General features: G+C 40.2%; 1 protein-coding gene across 4 annotated transcripts in view; it reads left to right on the plus strand.

Annotated features, from left to right (window-relative positions):
* The window catches only part of WWC2 (WW and C2 domain containing 2), a 142,230-nt gene that overhangs the window by 118,319 nt on the left and 4,376 nt on the right, over positions 1-19,535 (plus strand). For all 4 annotated transcript variants that reach the window (XM_039542123.1, XM_039542124.1, XM_039542127.1 and 1 more), the window contains 7 exons: positions 917-1,081; positions 1,930-2,051; positions 2,857-3,052; positions 4,617-4,781; positions 7,599-7,691; positions 9,412-9,654; positions 17,817-17,944. In XM_039542123.1, coding sequence (XP_039398057.1) covers positions 917-1,081; positions 1,930-2,051; positions 2,857-3,052; positions 4,617-4,781; positions 7,599-7,691; positions 9,412-9,654; positions 17,817-17,944 — 1,112 coding nt within the window. The remainder of the gene's footprint in view (positions 1-916; positions 1,082-1,929; positions 2,052-2,856; positions 3,053-4,616; positions 4,782-7,598; positions 7,692-9,411; positions 9,655-17,816; positions 17,945-19,535) is intronic.

Raw genomic sequence — 19,535 nt, forward strand, 5'->3', positions numbered from 1 at the left:
GGAGGTTGATGAGGTGGCCCAGCGACTTTGTGGAGTTATAGTTGGGGAATGCGTACAGGAAAAGATGTGAGGGGAAATGCACTGGAACCTCAGCAGGAGGGTTTGTAGGTGCCAGAAGAGGGGCTGCCACTTCGTGCCTTCCAGGTAGATGTGCACCAGGGTCTCCCTCACCGCAGAAGGGACACCTGTCAGGGCTGTCAGTGAACTGTGCCAACCAGACACCCAGACTGACAGCTGTGGAGACTGAAATCCTCTAGTTAGCTACAGAACAGAGAACTTAAATCTCCAGGGTATAGCCCTGACAGCAATAGTGCAAATTTCCCCATAGTTCCCAACCAGTAAGCCTCAACCCTCACCTGAAGGTCTCCCTTCCCTGAATGAAAAGGTAGCTTAATCTCCCCTACTATTCACTCTGATTCTTCTTCGCTGATACTGCCAGCAAGATTCCAATTAGTATTGGTGGTTGTGGGTGATTTGTCTGCTGAGAAGTGGACTGAGATAGACCAGAATGTCCTCCATAGAGTTGGTATTGTGGCTTTGTCTCTCCAGAACCCAAGCTGTGCACTCTGCAGTGGACTCCAACAGTTGTTCATTATTTAGTGCTACAGAATACCAAAGAAGCATTTTGGGGGTTTTCAGGGGTCTCATTTTTTGGTAACAGGTAAATGCCCAGCTTGGTATTTTCTTGATTTAAAAAAAAAAGTATATGCAATATTGAGTAGCTTGCACAGATTTCCATTTGGTCTTTAAACCCTGTTTCAGCACTGGAAAAAACAATGCTTTCTGCGCCCAGAAATGCTTGTCAAGTTTGTGGTGCCCTTTGTACAATGAAAAATACTGTAGAATGAGAGCTCAACTCTCATACAGGAAAAATGACCAATTTTAACTTTTTCCTTCCATCTGTCATTCTGTGTAGGCTGGAACTCAGCTCAGCCTTGCAGATTTATCACTTTCTAATGAGACCTATACTCTGTGGTATAATCTGCTGCCCTGCAAGCAAATTCCTGGCAAAAAGAACAAGGAACAAAATGAGGAATCAGTGTTTCTGCCTTACAAGCAATTGTCAGGCTCGTTGGACTTGGTGAGTAATGTGTGTTGGCTAAGGCAGCGAAAGCAAGAAAAAAGGCATTGACCCCTACTCCCTCACCCCACTGAGGAAGTTACACTAATGTTATATGCGCCAAACTGCAGTTCTTATTTGTTGACTTTACTAGGGCCTAGGGTTCCAATCCTGCAAGCACTCATGTGCATGCTTAACTTGACTAGTCCCATATGGAGTTGTAAATATTAAGCATGTGCATAAGTGTTTGTAGAATCAGGGCCTAACTATGGGTTGCAGGATTGAGTCCTATGTTTTAATCTCTCCTTCCTCTGACCTTCCTTACATTGTTTTTAAAATAAGAGTCTCCCTAACTTCCCTGTTAGTTAATTTGGTTTCTTATTTTCATGTTGGTTTTTTTTGGAAACAGCTTTTTTTGTTCTTTGCATTCACATGTTAAAATATTTGCATTGCATTTAAAAATACTTTTTATGCAAATTGTACCTTAATCATTCCAGCGAAAACAAACTTTTCTGCTTTGTGCTTGCATCACAAGAACAGCATGAGACATGCGCGTTTTTAAGAAATAATCTTTTCTTCCTATTTAGGCGATACTATAATCACCCCTCATTAGATAAGAAATATACTTCATGGTATCACCCTATTAGAATACTAAATCTCCTTTTGAATGTTTTCACACAACTAATTAGTATGTAGCATGTCTGGAATTCTGATCCCCGGCATAATCTTCCATACTTTGCCTTTTTATTATCACTTAATCACATTTTCCTGGTGTAAGAGAATGCCAAGGAAACACAACTCTTGTAAGCGTTGTCATTTCTTGCCTAATGTGCTGTGTCTAGTTTCATTCTCTTTATTTACACCATCAGGATGCTGTCTCCGCTCTGCTGGAGAGGACATCTGCTGAGTTGGAAGCGGTAGAGCAAGAGTTGGCGGAGGAAGAGGAGGAGGAGGAGGAGGGGCCGGAGAACAGGGGTGCTGAGGAAGACTGGTAAAGCTGTTCTTTACATTGACCCTCATTGTAGGCTTAGGAAAAGTGCTTTATTTGCCAGGAAAAAAAAAATTAGTTCCTCTGCAGGAACAATGCATTATCTTCACTTAAGTTTACCAAATATACTGAATGTTCTAATTCCCTGCTCCCCCTTCTATGTAATCCACTCAGTTCTTCCTGACTCACTGACAGTGTCCCAAAATGCCATATCACAAATGCTACTTGTCCCATCTTATTGCAATCCATAAACTTTAATGAGAGATTAATAGGATTTAGGGTGAGGGGGCTGCTGCATGTCATAGACAGGATATGTGCTGTTTGTTCTTGTTTTGGAGGGGTTGTGAACTTTCTCCATAAGTGAGGACAGGTTCTGTTGCTAAATTACTGTATCTTGTTGTGTATGTTAAGGAACAGCATTTCCCAGTATGCCTTTTCTGTAGTTCAGAAATGTGTGATCATGTACAGGAAGCTTTAATAAGGCTTTTTCATAGCATTAAATTTCTATTGTGTACATTATCACCAGAGCAGCATGGTGCTATCAGATTTAGTGTGCTTTGTTTAAATGTTCTCGAAGGTGAATTATAACAGAGCTTTCTGTTTTTTCTTGGAGCATATAATTAAAAATGCATTCACATGAGTAATTTGGAAGCATTTGATGATACTATAATCATCTTGTTCTTATCTAGATAATGTATTGATAACAATACGCCTCTTGTACAAGGTGCAGGATTTAGGCATTCCAGTACTTTTCTCCTGTGGGTCTTGTCAGTTCAAGGGTAACTTTGGGTTACTTTTGTTCTTGCAGGTTAGAAATGCTAGCAGAGGCGTCTGATGAAATTGTGGATGAAGAGGATGGAGTTAAATTGACAGAGGAAGGCGGAGATACAGATAATTTGAGATTATGCACTGATACAGCAGAGAAAGATGAAAACAAGGGTGGGGAAGAAAGTGACCATGCTGATGCCCCTGGCAATCAGTTAGCTGCTGTAGTCCCGACACTGGTGAATATTTTAGATTGTGCTTCCCTAAAGCATGCTGCATGTTTGAAGACATCACTTAGTCTTATGAAATATTTATTTGCTTCTTTCCCTTGGAGTATGCCATAATAGTATATCGGGTTTGAAAGCTTAAAGATTATCATGACATTTATTATAGCAGTTATTTGTATAGTAAGTTTGAGCAAAATCAGATTGGTCATTTTTGAGTTAGGCAAGTGTGAACTTCTAACATTCATTCTAGATGAAAATGTTGCATGCTTTTAACTTAAAAACAACTACCTTAAAACTCCAGTCTTTACTTGGTCTCTGAGTAAGGAAAAAATTCAAGTTGAAAGAGAATTAGTTTAGTACCTTTGAGGTTATGAATGTGTAAGTTATTTTTTGCTTACATATGTCATGATTTCATCTTTAGTTTTTTCTTATTTCTCTTAAGATTGTGCTTTCAAAAAAAATTAAGATCTTTGAAGTTAGTGCAAGGAATTTAGACATAAATCTTCCATCTGAACTCGGAAAAGTTAAATGTTTGGTCTAGTGACTCACTGGGGATTGTAATTAGCTCTCTGTTAGTTCAGGGAGTGGCCAAATGGACAAGAGGGTCTTTTGGGGACCAGGCTGTCAGGCACAGATCATGGCCCTGATTCAGCCTGATGCTTAAGCACATGCCTAGGACAACTCACCTGCTTAAAGTTAGACACATGCTTAAGTAGTTTTCTGAATCGTGGCCTAAAGCTGTGGTCTAAGCCTTGTTAAGACCTGCATTCAGCAGTGAGTCAGAGGCCTAGCAGCAGGTGGCAGTGCAGTATCTGATTCCAATACTGATTGAAATGTGATCTACTAGTGCCAAATCCTCCTACAGTTGCTGTGCTGCTGCTTAAGACATTCTCTGGTCTTATGGACAACTAGATACGTGAAAACTTCAAAGAACAATCAACTTTGCTGTAGAAAAAGGAGAAAAGATACCTAAATGCTTACTTTAGTGGGCACAGTAAATAAAGTAGGACCTAATGAATATTGTATGAGCCCCAGTTCAGATTAGTGAGGTTGGCAGATAAGCAGTTGCCGTGGGGTGGGCAAGGAAGAACTGCAGCTGTCAGCGATGTAGCCATGTTTCAGGGTGTTTGCTGCGGGGAGGGAGTCCAGGGGCAATATGAAATGCCCCGTTAGTCCTTTAGGCATGTGGCATGACCCTTGTCAGTCCTGCCCCCAGCACAGCATCAGAACTTCACGGTGCAGCTGTAAACTGCAAACCCAAATGTTTGTTCTGAGTACAGACTTTCCGGATTGTGGTTTACAGATTAGTGAGGCCTCTGCTGTAGAAGTTTCAGGTGGAAGTGGCAATTGTATTGGGCACAGGGAACACATGGCAAGGTTTTTCTTACACTTTTTAACTGATTTTCTTTTAATTGAATACTGCTGCACTTGGTTATGGGTAAGATTCTTTGCTTTCTGTGTTGGATTTCAACTTAAATGGTCTTGGGAGGGTAGAAAGCAGTGCTTGCAAGGTATATTGCTGGCAGGGGAGTGTATGTGTGTATGTATTTTTTTTATTTTAAATTTCTCTTGACAGGTTGATAAAGAGACTAATACTGAGGAAGCAGTTAATGAGAATATGGCAGTCCGACCCAAGGACAGAGCCAGCTTGAGCTCTAGACAGCGTCCCTTTGTCAGGAACAGCATGATAGTGCGCTCACAAACCTTCTCTCCAGGAGAGCGGAACCAGTACATCTGTAGGGTAAGAGAAAAAGCACTCTCAATGAGATGCTATTAACTAAAGAGTCATTTAACTCCTTGGCAATGGCACATCAGTGACAATGAGTCAGGTACTGGGAAAACCCACTTTTCACCTGAAAGAGTCTAAATTGTGCTTTCCTTGGATTTTCAAAAGAACATACTGATGCACAGTGGAACAGGCTTACAGTGAACTCATATATTGTGTCAAAACACTTTTACTATGGATGAAAAGCAGCCCTTTGCAGAGGGCTTGTATCTGTGAAGTGTCTTGTGTTGGACCTTTGCAAAGGGGTGTGTTTCACTGTATAAACAGAACAGTAATTCACACATCGCAATGCACTGAAATAATCTGGCAATTTTGATCTGTTGAAAATGTGCTAGAATAAAGCTCACAATAAGCAAACACTGCATTAGCAGTACAGTGTGAGAGCAACATAGCCTGGAAAAAGCTCAGCCGCTATCAGTTTTGAATCACTTTTTGAAGCTTACCATGATTTCAGATTGGATAGTATGGTTAGCATCTACATGATGCAGTTCTGAAACCCTGCTGCAACTGTGTCCCTGAGCTCTGCCTTGGGCATTCCGCTGCCTGAACCACAAGACCATCCTTCCTCCCCCACTGTGCAGCATGTCCTGAGCAGAAAACATCTGATGGATATGCACTCATAGGCTTCAGGGCCAGAAAGGGCCATTGTGATCATCTAGTCTGACCTCCTGAATATTGCAGGCCACAGAACTTCACCCATCCTTGGCCTCTTGCAGAGTTACTGAAGTCCTCAAATCATGGTTTAAAAGACTTCAAGTTACAGACAATTCACTCCAGCTGATGTCCACTCCCTTATAGTCAAGCACCTCTTCTCAGATGATGATTTGAAAGTGACTTTCATGAAGTATGTATAGTCAGTAGAGCTTGTAGGGAGAGAGTCTCAAAGACACAAAGGACAAGTAGGGACCAAAATCCCATTTGTTCCTTTGAAAAGTGTTTAACAAACGTTTAGATGCTAATGTCTGATCATTAGTATTGATGAGTTAACAGCTGAGTTTGTATGGGAGAAGACTGATTTCTCTCTAGGGATATCACAAGGTTCTTCTTTTTCACATAAATGCTGCATTAGAATGCTGTAGGGCTCTGATTTTGTCAGTCATTGAAATTTCAGCAGCAAAATTCCTGTAGTCCATGTTAATTTTTTCAGCTCTTCAGAAAAGAGTACTAATAATCTTTCTGATAACTATATTAGACTTTAAACCAGCTTTATTTTAATTCTGCTACTGTATATATTGATATACTTAATAGATATTCAGTTTGAGAACAATCTGTCATGTCATGGGATAGCTCAGTGGTTTGAGCATTGGCCTACTAAACCCAGGGTTGTGAGTTCAATCCTTGAGGGGGCCATTTAGGAAACTGGAGCAAAAATCTATCTGGGGATTGGTCCTGCTTTGAGCAGGGGGTTGGACTAGATGAGGTCCCTTCCAACCCTGATATTCTATGATTCTATAGTGTAACTTAGACTATGTCTACACGGCACTTTCGGCAAAATTTTTGTCGGTCAGGTGTGTGAAAAAAACACATCCCTAACTGACAAAAAGCACCAGTGTGAACAGCACTTTGTCAGCAGGAGACGCTCCCCCGCTGACAAAGCTACCGCCGTCGTTGGGTGGTTTTATTTCCTCAGCAGGAGAGCTCTTTCCTGCCAGCATACAGCAGCTACATGGAGGACCTTACAGTGGCACAGCTGTGCCGCTGTAAGGTACGCAGTGTAGACATGGCCTAAGAAAAGAGTCTGTGGTACTGATTTCTGAGAAGTAGTAGTGTTCTTGTAGGAGGATCTGCACATACATACATTCAATCCAAATAATACTGAGGTTGAGATTGTTGCTTGTTGGCCAGGTGAACGTGTAGAGTAATTTGCTTTTCCCTGTGCAGCTCTGTTGATAAGGATCTACCCCAGGCAAGTGAATATTATTCGCAACCTTGGAAGTAAGAGGACTGTAAAACAGCCAATGCTCTGGCAGTATGCCCTGTGCTAAGCTAATTAAACTTTTTAAACAATCCACAATGCATTTTCAGTAAAATATTGTAAACTGCAGATGATCCTATTTTAATTTCACCGTAATTGATGACTGATGCAACAGTCAATTTCAAGCCATGAGTAACCTTCCATCACCTGTGTGTCATCATTATGCTGTGACTGTCATGTGCTCTATGAGGAAGAGAATGTGATTGGCTAAACCAGTGTTGGCCACAACTCCCCCAAGGGAGGCATATCAGATTGATAAATTAAGGTGAGTGGGCCTTTAACAGTACATGAGGTAGCAGAGGATTCCCTTCCCCTGAAAGTGGGGCTTGAGTTTCAAAATGTTGGGAAATGGGGTCTCAGCTAAGAAGTTAAGTTGCCAACCTATTGGCTGAATCATTGTTTTGCTTCCAAGTAAAAACTGCTGAAATGTCTTGATGTGTATGGGGGAGATGTTTATTCACATTATAGAACCACTGATATTGTCTGGATTGGCAATATAAATTGAAGATCAAAAATAGAGTCAAATTACCTAATGTTATCCTTCACCACCACTAAATAACCTAGGTTTCAGTATGTGGCTTCAGATTGCTTTCATGCAGCAAATGTCTCTGCGCTCTTTAAGATGCTACCCCTGGACATATATTTTATCTGACTGAGAGGTTTTATTGAACCCCAAGAATGATCCACATCAACATCCTTGAGGTTTTCTAAATGTTTCTAACTTAAAAACAGAACAGGCCTTGTATTAAAATATACCGCTGTTTTATATCAGAGTGTTTATATCCATATTTTGACAGCTGAATCGAAGTGACAGTGACAGCTCAACACTGGCCAAAAAGTCTCTCTTTGTGAGAAATGCCACAGAACGGAGGAGCTTGAGAGTTAAAAGGGTAAGTGCCGTCTCACCTGAGCAGTGATCCACATATCTGCTACTTTTTTCTATTTCATTTTAAACCATCAGCTTGATTTTAGGCATCTGGAGTTTCTAGAGTGATCTCAACATCTCTTTGAAACACCCAGACTCCCTGGGATCCCAGATCCAAATCTTGACACAACTGTGACTCAGCCCATCATCTTTCCAAAGCAGATAAACAGAGTTCCATTAATTGTGTGTAGGTCTTTGAATGAGACCTTTAGCAACAAAATTGTCTCGCCAGTGTTTGGATAGTAACGATCCCATGGCATTTCTTGTGAGAGTAGAGGTTTGCCCTGGTACCCTGGGGCAGAATTTCACCTTCTTCAGTATTAGGATGTGCATCAGATAGTTTCCACCCTCACATTTAGGGTTAGTTGTTTCAGAGATATGCTGTACAATGTATAAAAGTCATTGGGATCCTTCAATAATGCAACACGCTATTTAAATATAAAATAATATATTCTGCATGTTTATATACAGTATATATAAAGAACACACAGACAACTTTCATCCTAAACATAGTTTTGGTGGAAGGGTTGGGAAAATCCCATAGTTTCAAGGGTTCAGCCGTACTTAAGTTTTCTTTTTCAATGAATTTCCTCCAAGAACTTTTGTGACTAATGAAGGGATTTGAAGGAGAAAAGGATATTATGACAATACATAAAATGAAATGTACATTCTCACCTAGGGGGCTGTGTCCATTTTTGGTTACTAGGCTTCAGAGATAAAACAAGCATTGAAAGGGTCTAAGGAAGGCTGACTGTACTTAGCAGGATGGCAGAGTTGATGTGGGAGAAGAGATTGCAAAGTCGAGGCGGGGGGGGGGGGGTTTACTCTGACCATCATGTGAGAAAACTCAATTAAATGAAAGGAAATAAATTTGAAGCACTGAAAGGGAAATATTTGTTTACAGACTATGGTCAATCTCTGGCATTCCCGAATAAGCAAGGTACTTTAGAAAATTAATAGTCCTACTGAAATCAATGGGACTACTCGCGCTTAAAGTTAGACATTTATTTAAGTGCCTTGCTGGATTGAGGCCTGCTACAGGAGGTAATTGAATCAAATGCTATGTCTGGAATTTTAGAAGTCCTGGATAATTTTATGACTATTAATGACACACATGCAGAGCTAGGAAAGCTAAAGACTATTAAATCTCATACTTTATAATTGTGTTGCTGTGAGGGTCAGAAATCAATTTTTCTCTAAGGCTTTTGGTCTACACATAAATTATGTCAGCATAGCTACATCAGTCAAGGGAGTGAAAAAACCATACCCCTGATCGACATAGTTATGCCAACAAAAGCCCCACTGTAGATGCAGCTATCTTCATGAGAGAGGGCTTCTGGCAACATAGCTAATATCATTCAGGGAGGTAGTGCTCTGCTGGACAGAAAAACTCCTGGGAGTGGGGGCTATGCTGGCATGGCTATTCTAGCATAGCCATATGGCATCTGTAATGTACAAACTATAGGAGTTTTACAGCATCTTGTGAAGCTTTAGGCACTGGCTGCTGCCAGAAGCAGAGTTCCAGAGTAGATGGCCTATGGACTTTGACCTGATCTGGTATGGCAACTTGTGCTCAGAAAAAATAAATGTGAACATTCCTTACCCAACTGGCAACTCCTTACCTCAGCCTTTGTATATTAAATGTACCTTACTTTTTATTACATTATCGTTCCTGAACAATTCAGCCTGCGTGCCAGTCGATCATGCGAAGAGCTACGCAAGAGCACCCTGTACGCACTTCTCTTGACTTGGAGCTGGACCTCCAAGCTTCTCGGACGCGACAGAATCGGCTGAACGATGAACTTCAGGCACTGCATGATCTTAAACAGAAGCTTGAGGAGATGAAAGCCAGAGGAGAGACTGACCTTCCCCAGTGTGTGTTGGAGGATGAGCGATTCCAAAAGCTCTTGAAACAAGCTGAAAAGCAGGTATAAATAGTGAACAAAACTCATCATTTTATGATAAGCACTCATTTATTTCCAGAGAGGGCTGTGCTTAAAAACCTTGTAGTTACAGTCTGGTTGTGAAGGAAGCACAAATGAAAAATGTCCTGTCTATAGGAATGAGTCCATAGTAGTACTAAACAAAAAAAATTAAAAACCCTTTACTATAGGTTCTTCAATTTGATTTGGTTGTTTAGATGTTTTTAGAAGATATTTACAGGAGTATTAAGTTTAACTAATTATAAAGCTGAATTATGTAACATGAGTAAAGGATGATGGGAAATCTAAGGAAAAAATCTACTAAAGAATTAATCCAGGATCAAGTAATTATTTATTTATTTAAACCTAGAATTCGCTGAACACCAGAAGTAATGTTATTCTGAAGTTGAACATCAAATTGAGTAGCCAATTAATTTGGAGGTGAAACACTCTTTTTCATTTGGAGGCGGGGTTTGTGTTCTGAAACAATATAGAAATCCATTTAAAGGTTTAATAATCTTAAATCCCAGTCCTCCTCCCATTGAAGTCAATGTTTTTGTTTTGTTGGGTGGAGGGGGTTGCTATTCAGGGGTAGCTGGTTCAAACTCTACACAGATGTAGCTGACTAGAAACCTCAACAAAGAGGGCATAGAGAGACAGAAGCCATGATTTGAGACTATAGGCTGTAATAATACCTGCGGAGGGGCTGTGCAGCAGCCCCACAGGACCCCCACCCCAGCTGAGTTTCTCCTTCAGAACACCCTTTTTCTGACTTTGGCCAGGGAGAGCTGAGTTTCACCCACCAAGAGGTAGATGCATTTCAGAAAAGATTAAAAAATAAGTAAGAAATAGTATGTAAAATAGTCTACTGATTAGAGCAATGTAGGGGCTCACATTGCCTGGATCAATTACTGGATCTACCACAGACTGTCTGTAAGCAAGACACACATCCTCTCTGTCCCTCAGTTCCTTGTTTTCTAAAATGGTTCTGTGATACTCACACACAGTAGCATGGAGGGCTCCGCGTTGGGAAAAATTCTTGGAGATTCTTGGGTGAAATGTGCTGACAGTGCAAAGTTTGTTATTTTTATCCACGTGGATTCTTTGTGTATGTTTAAGCTCCTTCTTGTTGTTTTGTAACTAGAAAAGTTTGATTATTTAAGGAAAAAAAGATAAATTTGTTAAGCAATTGAGTATCAGGCCTTATTTCTACCTCCACACTGTAGACAAATATGAAGCTATTACCTTATTAAAAAATAAGGGATTACTCCAATCCATAGTTATCCCCATTACCATGTACAGATCTCTGCATTAGTTAGTACTGTAAAGGTCCCTTAATTTACATTTCTAGTGTCAGGGAACCAATGGCTGAAGTTCTCATCCCTCCCAGTGTAAAGCCTAGGCTTTTGTGGAGAATTAAGGAGAATGGCATCCACCCCCAAGTTGCATTCAGGTTGTAATGCTACAGTACAGTCCCTTCTAATGCCTCTGTTCCAGGCTACGAATCAGTCTCTCTGCACCTCCTACAGCTGTCTACACTGAGAGCTTGTAGGATACTCTCCTGCGGTTGGGTTGAGTGGTTGTGGTTGGTTGTTTTAGTACTGACGCAGTCCCCAGCAGTGCTAGCAATGTTGAGAATGCTATTGTAGACTGGCTGCTAGTGCCACTTTACCACTGTGTAGGCTAAACAGGCTAGTCTAGACAACATGGTCGTATTTCTTTACAAAGCCTGAAAGTCCCAGCATAGTTAGGACCAATACGGCTACAGCAAGTGTGGGAGAATTTTAGATAATCTTCAGTGAAAACAAAACCTGAAGGTGTGGGGGATTTCCCAGTCACCAATGTAAACAAAAATTCAGTGGTCCCGCTACAACAGTCCCACCACAGCAACCTATTTGGAGACAATATGGAGACCTCCCCAGTGTATATAGAGTGTAAATCCCCTACTCCAAGAGGGCTAGTGTGATCATCCATAATGCAGAGAACCTTGCATAGTTCTTCAACAATAGGATGTATTTCTTCTGGTTTGAATAGGGTTAAGGAGACAGAAGAGATCAGAAAAAATAGAAAGATTATCCAGCATTTCAAAATAAGTTTTAGGTGTCTTAATATTTTAATAATAAATAAAATGAGTTCCCTAAAACAGCTCTCATCACATGCTCAGTATTTACATATCTAGAGTATAGTCCTCTAAAGTTCTGATCCACTGTACCGTTCTGGGAAAGATTTCCAAATTTCATTTAAAAAAAAAAAGCCTATTCTATTTCCCTGTTTGGTAAATTAACCTCTCCATGTGGAGATAATCTGTAATATGAGGTTAATGCCACATAGACAGATCTTTGGTTTCAGGACCCTTTTTACATGTTATGCTTGCAGAACTAATTTTTTTTTAAAGTGCAATTGCAGAAATAAAGACACATTTTACCAACTGTATAGTAAAACAAAACTGCCATCCACAGATGTTTCTTTTTAGGCAGTATTAAAAACAGTATAAATGTTGGGCCTGAGTCAAAACCTCAGATATTAAAAATCCCCTGACAGAGTTAATTCAAATTTTTGTTTTGAGGGTCTCTCATTTTTAAGAAGTTTTGAACTGGTATCCTGTGTGCTTTCATACTGCAATTCAGTGTAGGAAATTAGAACAGCTGCTCAGAAAAGAATTGTTGCATTGAATCAATATGAAACTTACTCACCCCAGGCATTAATCTGCTCAGAGGCTGCCAAATTGTGCTCTGTAGAACACTTTTTAGTGGTCTGCAGAGAGTTGGGTGATAGCTATTCACCTGGTTTTCAGCTGAGAAAAATGGAGCAAGTGGGAAGGAGAAGTGGAAAGAATAGCAAAAGTTAGACATTTTTATTCTTTTTTTTTTCCAAAAGATCTAAACACTCATATTAAATGTCTGCAAAGCAGACAATGACTGCTTGCTATAACAGACAAAACCACTGCTAACTCCAGTGTTCGGATCCAAGGAACAGATTTATTTCAGCATAGGTACAAAGTACCACATCTTAGTGATCAATTGAGGGTGGCAGGCCAGTGAACAGGCTGCACACACCCTAGGCAGAGACTTAACATCTCAGTACAGTCTTTTATACCCAAGACGATTCTGTACTTTTATCAATACCCCTCTCCTCTGATTCATTACCTAATAATAACATTTTATGAACAAATATAACCTTCTGCATTGTGCCCTAAATTGTATAACTTGTTTACCTGTATAACTTGTGTATTTGTCTGGTACTTTAGGGACTTTCCTTGTTTATTCTGATTATATTTGGCTGGGTTATTGTGACTTTTCATTGTAATTTCATCCTTGTTGTGTACCCAAATATCAGGGACATTTCAAGAGCTGAATAAGAGAATACACAGTAAGTTAAATCTGAATTAGCCAAATGGCTTTGTTTTGCACTTCTTCCCAAAAAGGGTTATTTACAGGTAACCCTAACTCATTGTATTGATTATATTGGTTATGCACCTCCTTATATATTACTAGCCTGTGTGTGTGTGTGTATATGATTGATTAAGTACACTTAAGCCCTTACCACTTTACATGAGGTAAATTCACCTAATCACTGTCTCAGCTCCTTACACTGATGAAGGGAGATGATCTCCACATTCATGAATGGGGAGGGGAGATGGTCCATTCTGTTGGTAATGGGAGAAGAGAAAATGTCTATCATCATGTTGGTCTGTTCTGTACAATGATTTGGGAACTCATGCGCTTAGACAGGGGAGAGCTTTCCTGTGCTCAGTTGCCCTGAGGCTCACTCACCTCTTCACCTACAGTGTGTGATGTGGTAGCTTGGTGATGCTGCACTGAGCTTTAATAATACTGGAGTTAGCGAGAGCCAAATGATCTGCATTGCTTTTTTCAGGATGTCCCCTCCATACTGCAGGTGAAAGGTACAAGAACACGGGGAATCAAGATGGGGGAGAAGCAGCAAAAGCAGAGTGCAGCCTCTGTGGCATCTACCACTACCCCCATGGAGTCCAGGTTGTGTCCTGGGCAGGGTTGGGACAAGGACGGGGTGTGGGTTCTACTGCTGGTGGCAACATTCCCTCATGTAACCCTCTTGCTACCAAGGGGTCTCTAAGAGCAATGGTTAGTGGGGGATCCCAATCAGAAATCATACTGCTGTGGGTTCAGACGAAGTTGGAGGTGAGGGAGGGATGGGCTGGGGATCCAGTACAGAGGCACAGGGCCTGTTTATTGAAGTATCTGCCTCCATGGATTTCCCAAGATCAGCTGAAGTGCCTGCTGCTTCCATTGGGGGAAAGTGCAAACTCAGCCCCTTCCCAATTAAACATGAGAGTGCAGGCTCATGGCGCCTCCAGTACCTGATGTAGGAATTGCTCAGGTAGGGGAAACAGGGCCTGCAACTCAGTTACTGAAAGTGCTCTGAAAACACACTTCTTCACTGCTATTTTTTTCAGGTTTTGAAATGGGAGCTGCAAGCATTTTGATAAATAGGTTGGTGGGCAGGGATGTAACAGGTCGTTTCAGGTCTGGCAGCGTGGCCAGTCTGTTGCCCCTGCCTGTAGTGCTAGCACAAACTCCTTGGGTGGTGTTAAGTACTGATGTGAGTTAATTCAAGGCTTTGAATAACAAGAAGCCCTACCAGTCACTCTTTCAAGTGCTGTCCGCAGATAATTACAAACTGTAAGCTGTGGCATGATCATGATGTACTATATCACTCCTTACATCCATACTAAAAGGTTACCTAGTTCACCAGAACTTCTATAAATGCCTCTCTATCCTTTATTAAAATGATGTTGTAACATTTTTCAGAAGCAAGTGAAACACTGAGACCCACACTTGTCTTACCAGGAAGGGAGAGAATTGGGGCTATTTTATCTTTCTTGAACTGTAGAAAAAAAACATTACCACGTGGCTGTGACCTTTTCTGCCCTGTGCTGAAAATGCAGATCTGACCCAGGGAGAGCTTTTTCCAGATCTGCTGAGAATTTTCTTTTGACAGTCTGTCTTTCTCACTGTAGATGTTTTGTTTCTGCATTTATCAGAGACAGCACATTCCTTTCCTGCTATTTACTCTTAAATGTGGTACAATTTCCAGAAATATCATAGATATGTGAAGTGAAAATAAAAATAGAAAACTTGAAATAGTATATGCTTACATATTGCGATAGTCAACATTAGTTGGGAATGCTTGTGATTTTAACAGATGGCCACTGACAAAACATGTATTAATGTTCCAAGTGTTACTTTACATTGCCAGCAATAAGTTGCAGATTGCTATTCTTGCCGTGTATATACCGTGCTTGCTAGTGTCCAAGAACTAATGGGGAAAATATTTCTGTATTACCCTCAATTTTAAAATCTGACTTGATATTTTGAGGGGAGAGAGGGATTTCCAGGGGGATGGGTGTGTGGTTTCAGCAGTGATACTAATAAACCATAGCTTTATTCGGGGTGGTAACTTTTCTATGATCATTGGTGGAGACATTTCTATGATCAATGCAAGTATAGTAGAACAATTTTTTAATATAATGATCATTTACATACAGGAAAAACAGCTATTTTTGCTGCTTTGTTTTTCCTTCTCTCACCTTTAAAATATGTGGTTAAGTATTAATGTTCTGAAATGGATCTTTTCTCTTATATTATTGCAAAATTGCTTCTATTTAAAAAAATGAAGTGCAAGAAATAGGAGCGTATTAAAAAATGTTAGTACAATAGATTTTGATTTTGAAGGCAAATTAGTGATGTTCATTTTCAACAGGTTGAAAGTGTGCTGCTTTTTGTAGCCCATACATTCAAGGTATGTCTTCATAGCATTTTGGAGCAAGCAGGAGCGAGCCTCCCAGTGTGTTTCGACAGACTTGGGCTAGCAGTGTTCACACTAGCACTCTAAAAGTAGCTGTGTAGACAGCACTTTGAAGCTGTGGCTCAGGCTGGAACTTGGCTCTGAAGCCTAGGGAGGGGGATGGGCTCTCACTTGCTCCAAAATGCTGCGCGGCTGTACCCCAACTCCACGGTGCAATTCGGTGACTGCCACAAAAATACTATTTTCTAGGGCTGTGAAGCGATTAAAAAAATTAATCATAATTAATCATGCAACTAAAAAAATTAAATTTGGGGGGGGATTTTTCTACATTTTCAAATATATTGATTTCAATTACAACACAGAATACAAAGTGTACGGTGCACACTTCTTATTTATTTTGGATTACAAGTATTTTCAATTTCAGTTTTTCAATTCACCTAATACAAGTACTATAGTGCAATCTCTTTGTCATGACAGTTGAACTTACAAATGTAGAATTATGCACCAAAAAACTGCATTCAAAAATAAAACAATGTAAAACTTTAAAACCTACACGTCCACTTAGTCCTACTTCTTCTTTAGCCAATCACTCAGCCAAACAAGTCTGTTTACATTTGCAGGAGATACTGCTGCCCACTTCCTGTTCACAATGTCACCTGAAAGTGAGAACAGGCGTTCGCATGGCACTGTTGTAGCCGGCATTGCAAGATATTTATGTGCCAGATGCGCTAAAGATTCATATGTCCCTTCATGCTTCAACCACCATTCCAGAAGACATATGTCCACGCTGATGACGAGTTCTACTTGTTAACGATCTAAAGCAGAGTGGTCTGAGGCATGTTCATTTTCATTATCTGAGTCAGATGCCACCAGCAGAAGGTTGATTTATTTTCTTGGTGGTTTGGGTTCTGTAGTTTCCGCATCAGTGTTGCTCTTTTAAGACTTCTGAAAGCGTGTTCGATATCTCATCCCTCTCAGATTTTGGATGGCACTTCAGATTCTTAAACCTTGGGTTGAGTGCTGTAGCTATTTTTAGAAATCTCACATTGGTACCTTCTTTGTGTTGTCAAATCTGCAGTGAAAGTGTTCTTAAAACAAGCATGTGCTGGGTCATCATCTGAGACTGCTATAACATGAAATATATGGCAGAATGCTGGTAAAACAGAGCAGGGGACATAAAATTCTCCCCTAGTAAGTTCAGTCACAAATTTAATTAACGCATTATTTTTTTAACGAGCATCATCAGCATGGAAGGATGTCCTCTGGAATGGTGGCTGAAGCATGAAGAGGCATACACATGTTTAACATATCTGGCATGTAAATCCCTTGCAATGCTGGCTACAAAAGTGCCATGCAAATACCTGTTCTCACTTTCTGGTGATATTGTAAATAAGAATTGGGCAGCATTATCTCCCGTAAATGTAAACAAACTTGTTTGTCTTAGCGATTGACTGAACAAGAAGTAGGACTGAGTGGACTTGTAGGTTCTAAAGTTTTATATTGTTTTGGTTTTGAGTGCAGTTATGTAACAACAAATCTATATTTGTAAGTTGCACTTTCATGACAAAGCAATTGCACTACAGTACTTGTAGAAGGTGAATTGAAAAATACTATTTCTTTTATCATTTTTACAGTGCCAAATATTTGTAATAAAAAATAATGTAAACTTTGATTTCAGTTACAACGCAGACTACAGTATATATGAAAATCTAGAAAAAAATCCAAAATATTTAATAAATTTCAATTGGTATTCTATTGTTTAACAGTACGATTAAAACGGCGATTAATAGCGATTAATTTTTTTAATCATGATTTTTTTTTATTAATCGTGTGAGTTAACTGTGATTAATCAACAGCCCTACTATTTTCCTTAGCAATACTACAACAAATGGTCATTTGTAAGTAATAGATCTAAAATTGTTAACATTAGAGGGGCTGAGCTCTAGTCACGAGCCAGTTTCTTTTTAAGAAGCTGGTAAGATGAGCATTGTAGAGAAGTATAAATGGGCAGAAGTATTTTAAATATGAGGAAGGCACCTTCTCTTTCCCTTTTGTAACTAAACACTTGGCCATGCAATGACTGGTATTGTTCAAACTGACATGGCCCTAGTCTGTTATAAATCAGGAAATAAATTATCTCGCCTCAGGCATCTAGCTAGTGGAGGTGCTGGTGCATTCTTTCCTTTTCTAAATTAATGTCCACCTCCCTATTGAAGTGATGCTCATCACTTCTACTTGAGATGTCAGTAACTTTGTGCTATGTTCCATTAACTCCCTTGTATAAAGAGATTTTGCCTGATGAGTTTAACTCCACATTCTTCCTCCTACAGCCTCTCTGAAATTGTCAATTGCTGGATGTTGTAATTTTTTCCCCTCTACAGGCTGAACAATCAAAGGAGGAACAGAAACAGGGTTTAAGTGCTGAAAAATTGATGAGAAAAGCTTCCAAGGATGTATGTCGGTTACGGGAACAGAGCCAGAAAGTGCCATTGCAAGTGCAGTCATTCAGGTACAGCATGTTCTGGTTGGTCTTCTGGCTCTTCTAAATCTGTAAAGTTAGTCAGTCTAAGCTCTCATTTTAAGAACGTCCTTTTATTTAGAATTGGTCAATTTGCTGCAGTGTTGCAACATGAATTATCGATGAGTGTAAGCCAATATGCCAATGCTGTATTAGTCAAAATCTAAATCTTCTCTTAATCTAGGGCTCTGATGTGTAACAGTTTAGTCATTTCAGAGACTAAATAACAGAGTTGGGGGACAAAGAGCAGAATTTCAAGTAACAGAGGTTCTTTGGCATAATTTTAGTAAATCTCCCTGATGCCAATCAATCTAGAACACGTAATAGTGAGTGTTAAGGCAATCTTCATTTGACCAGGAAATCCTCATGACTGGCACCATAACTGGATGGCTGGCTGTCAGGCTTTGGCTCCCTCCAGTCCCTTTTGACAGCCAGCAGGGAGAACCAAGGCAGGTGGAGATTGTTTATGGGGTTTGTTCAGCATAAACCAGAAATGAAATCTTGTAAATTTCATTTCTGTTGGTTTTGCCTGTAATTAACTCCTAAGAGGTTGTGGTTCTAGCCTTAGGCTCATGCTATTAAATGCAAGATTGGTGGTTAATAGTGTCACCTGTGGTGACTTAAGGATGAAGTACCTGATCTTGCTTGCATCACCAAAAGCTGGTAGGATAATACTGATGGATCCATTTTGATGCAGCAGCCAGCTATTCAGTACAGATTCAACCTAAGGAGAATGAGCAGGGAGGTAGTATGGCCATGCTGTTTGCCTCCAACTCAGAATACAGCAGTCACCCACTGTAGAATTGGATAAAATATATTGTCTTTATCTTGTGTGTGAGTCTTGGAATGGAGATAATTTGGGACTAATTTTTGGGTGCTTATCAATTTTTGGGTGCTTGCTCTCCCAGATCTTGGCATGGACTATGGAAGCTCCTAACCATAGGGTTGTTGGAGGAATTGAGGCTGATAGTTACACAATGACTTCAACATTCATCGGAATGATAAAACCTTGGTATCATCTCTGGAGTTCCTGATGGCCATGTAACTATGTGAACTGGTTGCTACTGGCTCAGTTCACATAGTTGTACTCTTGATCTAGTGTTTTGAACTGGAGCTCAAGCTTAAGCAGTTGGAAACCAGGCTCAGTGTATTGGAGAAATAGCCCCTTACAGTTTGAGTTTAGGGCGCACCAGTCCTGTCAGGTGATGGACCTGTTTTAATGGTCCCTACTCAAAGACTAATGAAAGTAGAGCACCTCTAGGAGGCTCTGTGGGAAGATATTCCTGTGAAAGATCACTCTTGATGGGTTGGTAGAATATTGTAAACATTTATCATCCATGATCTATACGGCGTGTCCCATGCACCATCTTATCTGGCTTTTCCCTCATAGATTGCCTTGGTCTACAGATCACCTTTCACGGGTGAAGTTAGAATGATGACAGCAAAGTCTCCAGTGACGGAAATCAGAGGCTGATGTTGAGATATTGAGTCATAAAGAGTCTTTGCCTCCCACATAACCATGGCATAAGAATTTAAAGTAAAGATTCTTTGCCTCTGCCATATAATCCAAAACCTCTCAATC

This window comes from Mauremys reevesii, linkage group 5, assembly GCF_016161935.1.
Source record: "Mauremys reevesii isolate NIE-2019 linkage group 5, ASM1616193v1, whole genome shotgun sequence".
Classification (NCBI taxonomy): domain Eukaryota; kingdom Metazoa; phylum Chordata; order Testudines; family Geoemydidae; genus Mauremys; species Mauremys reevesii.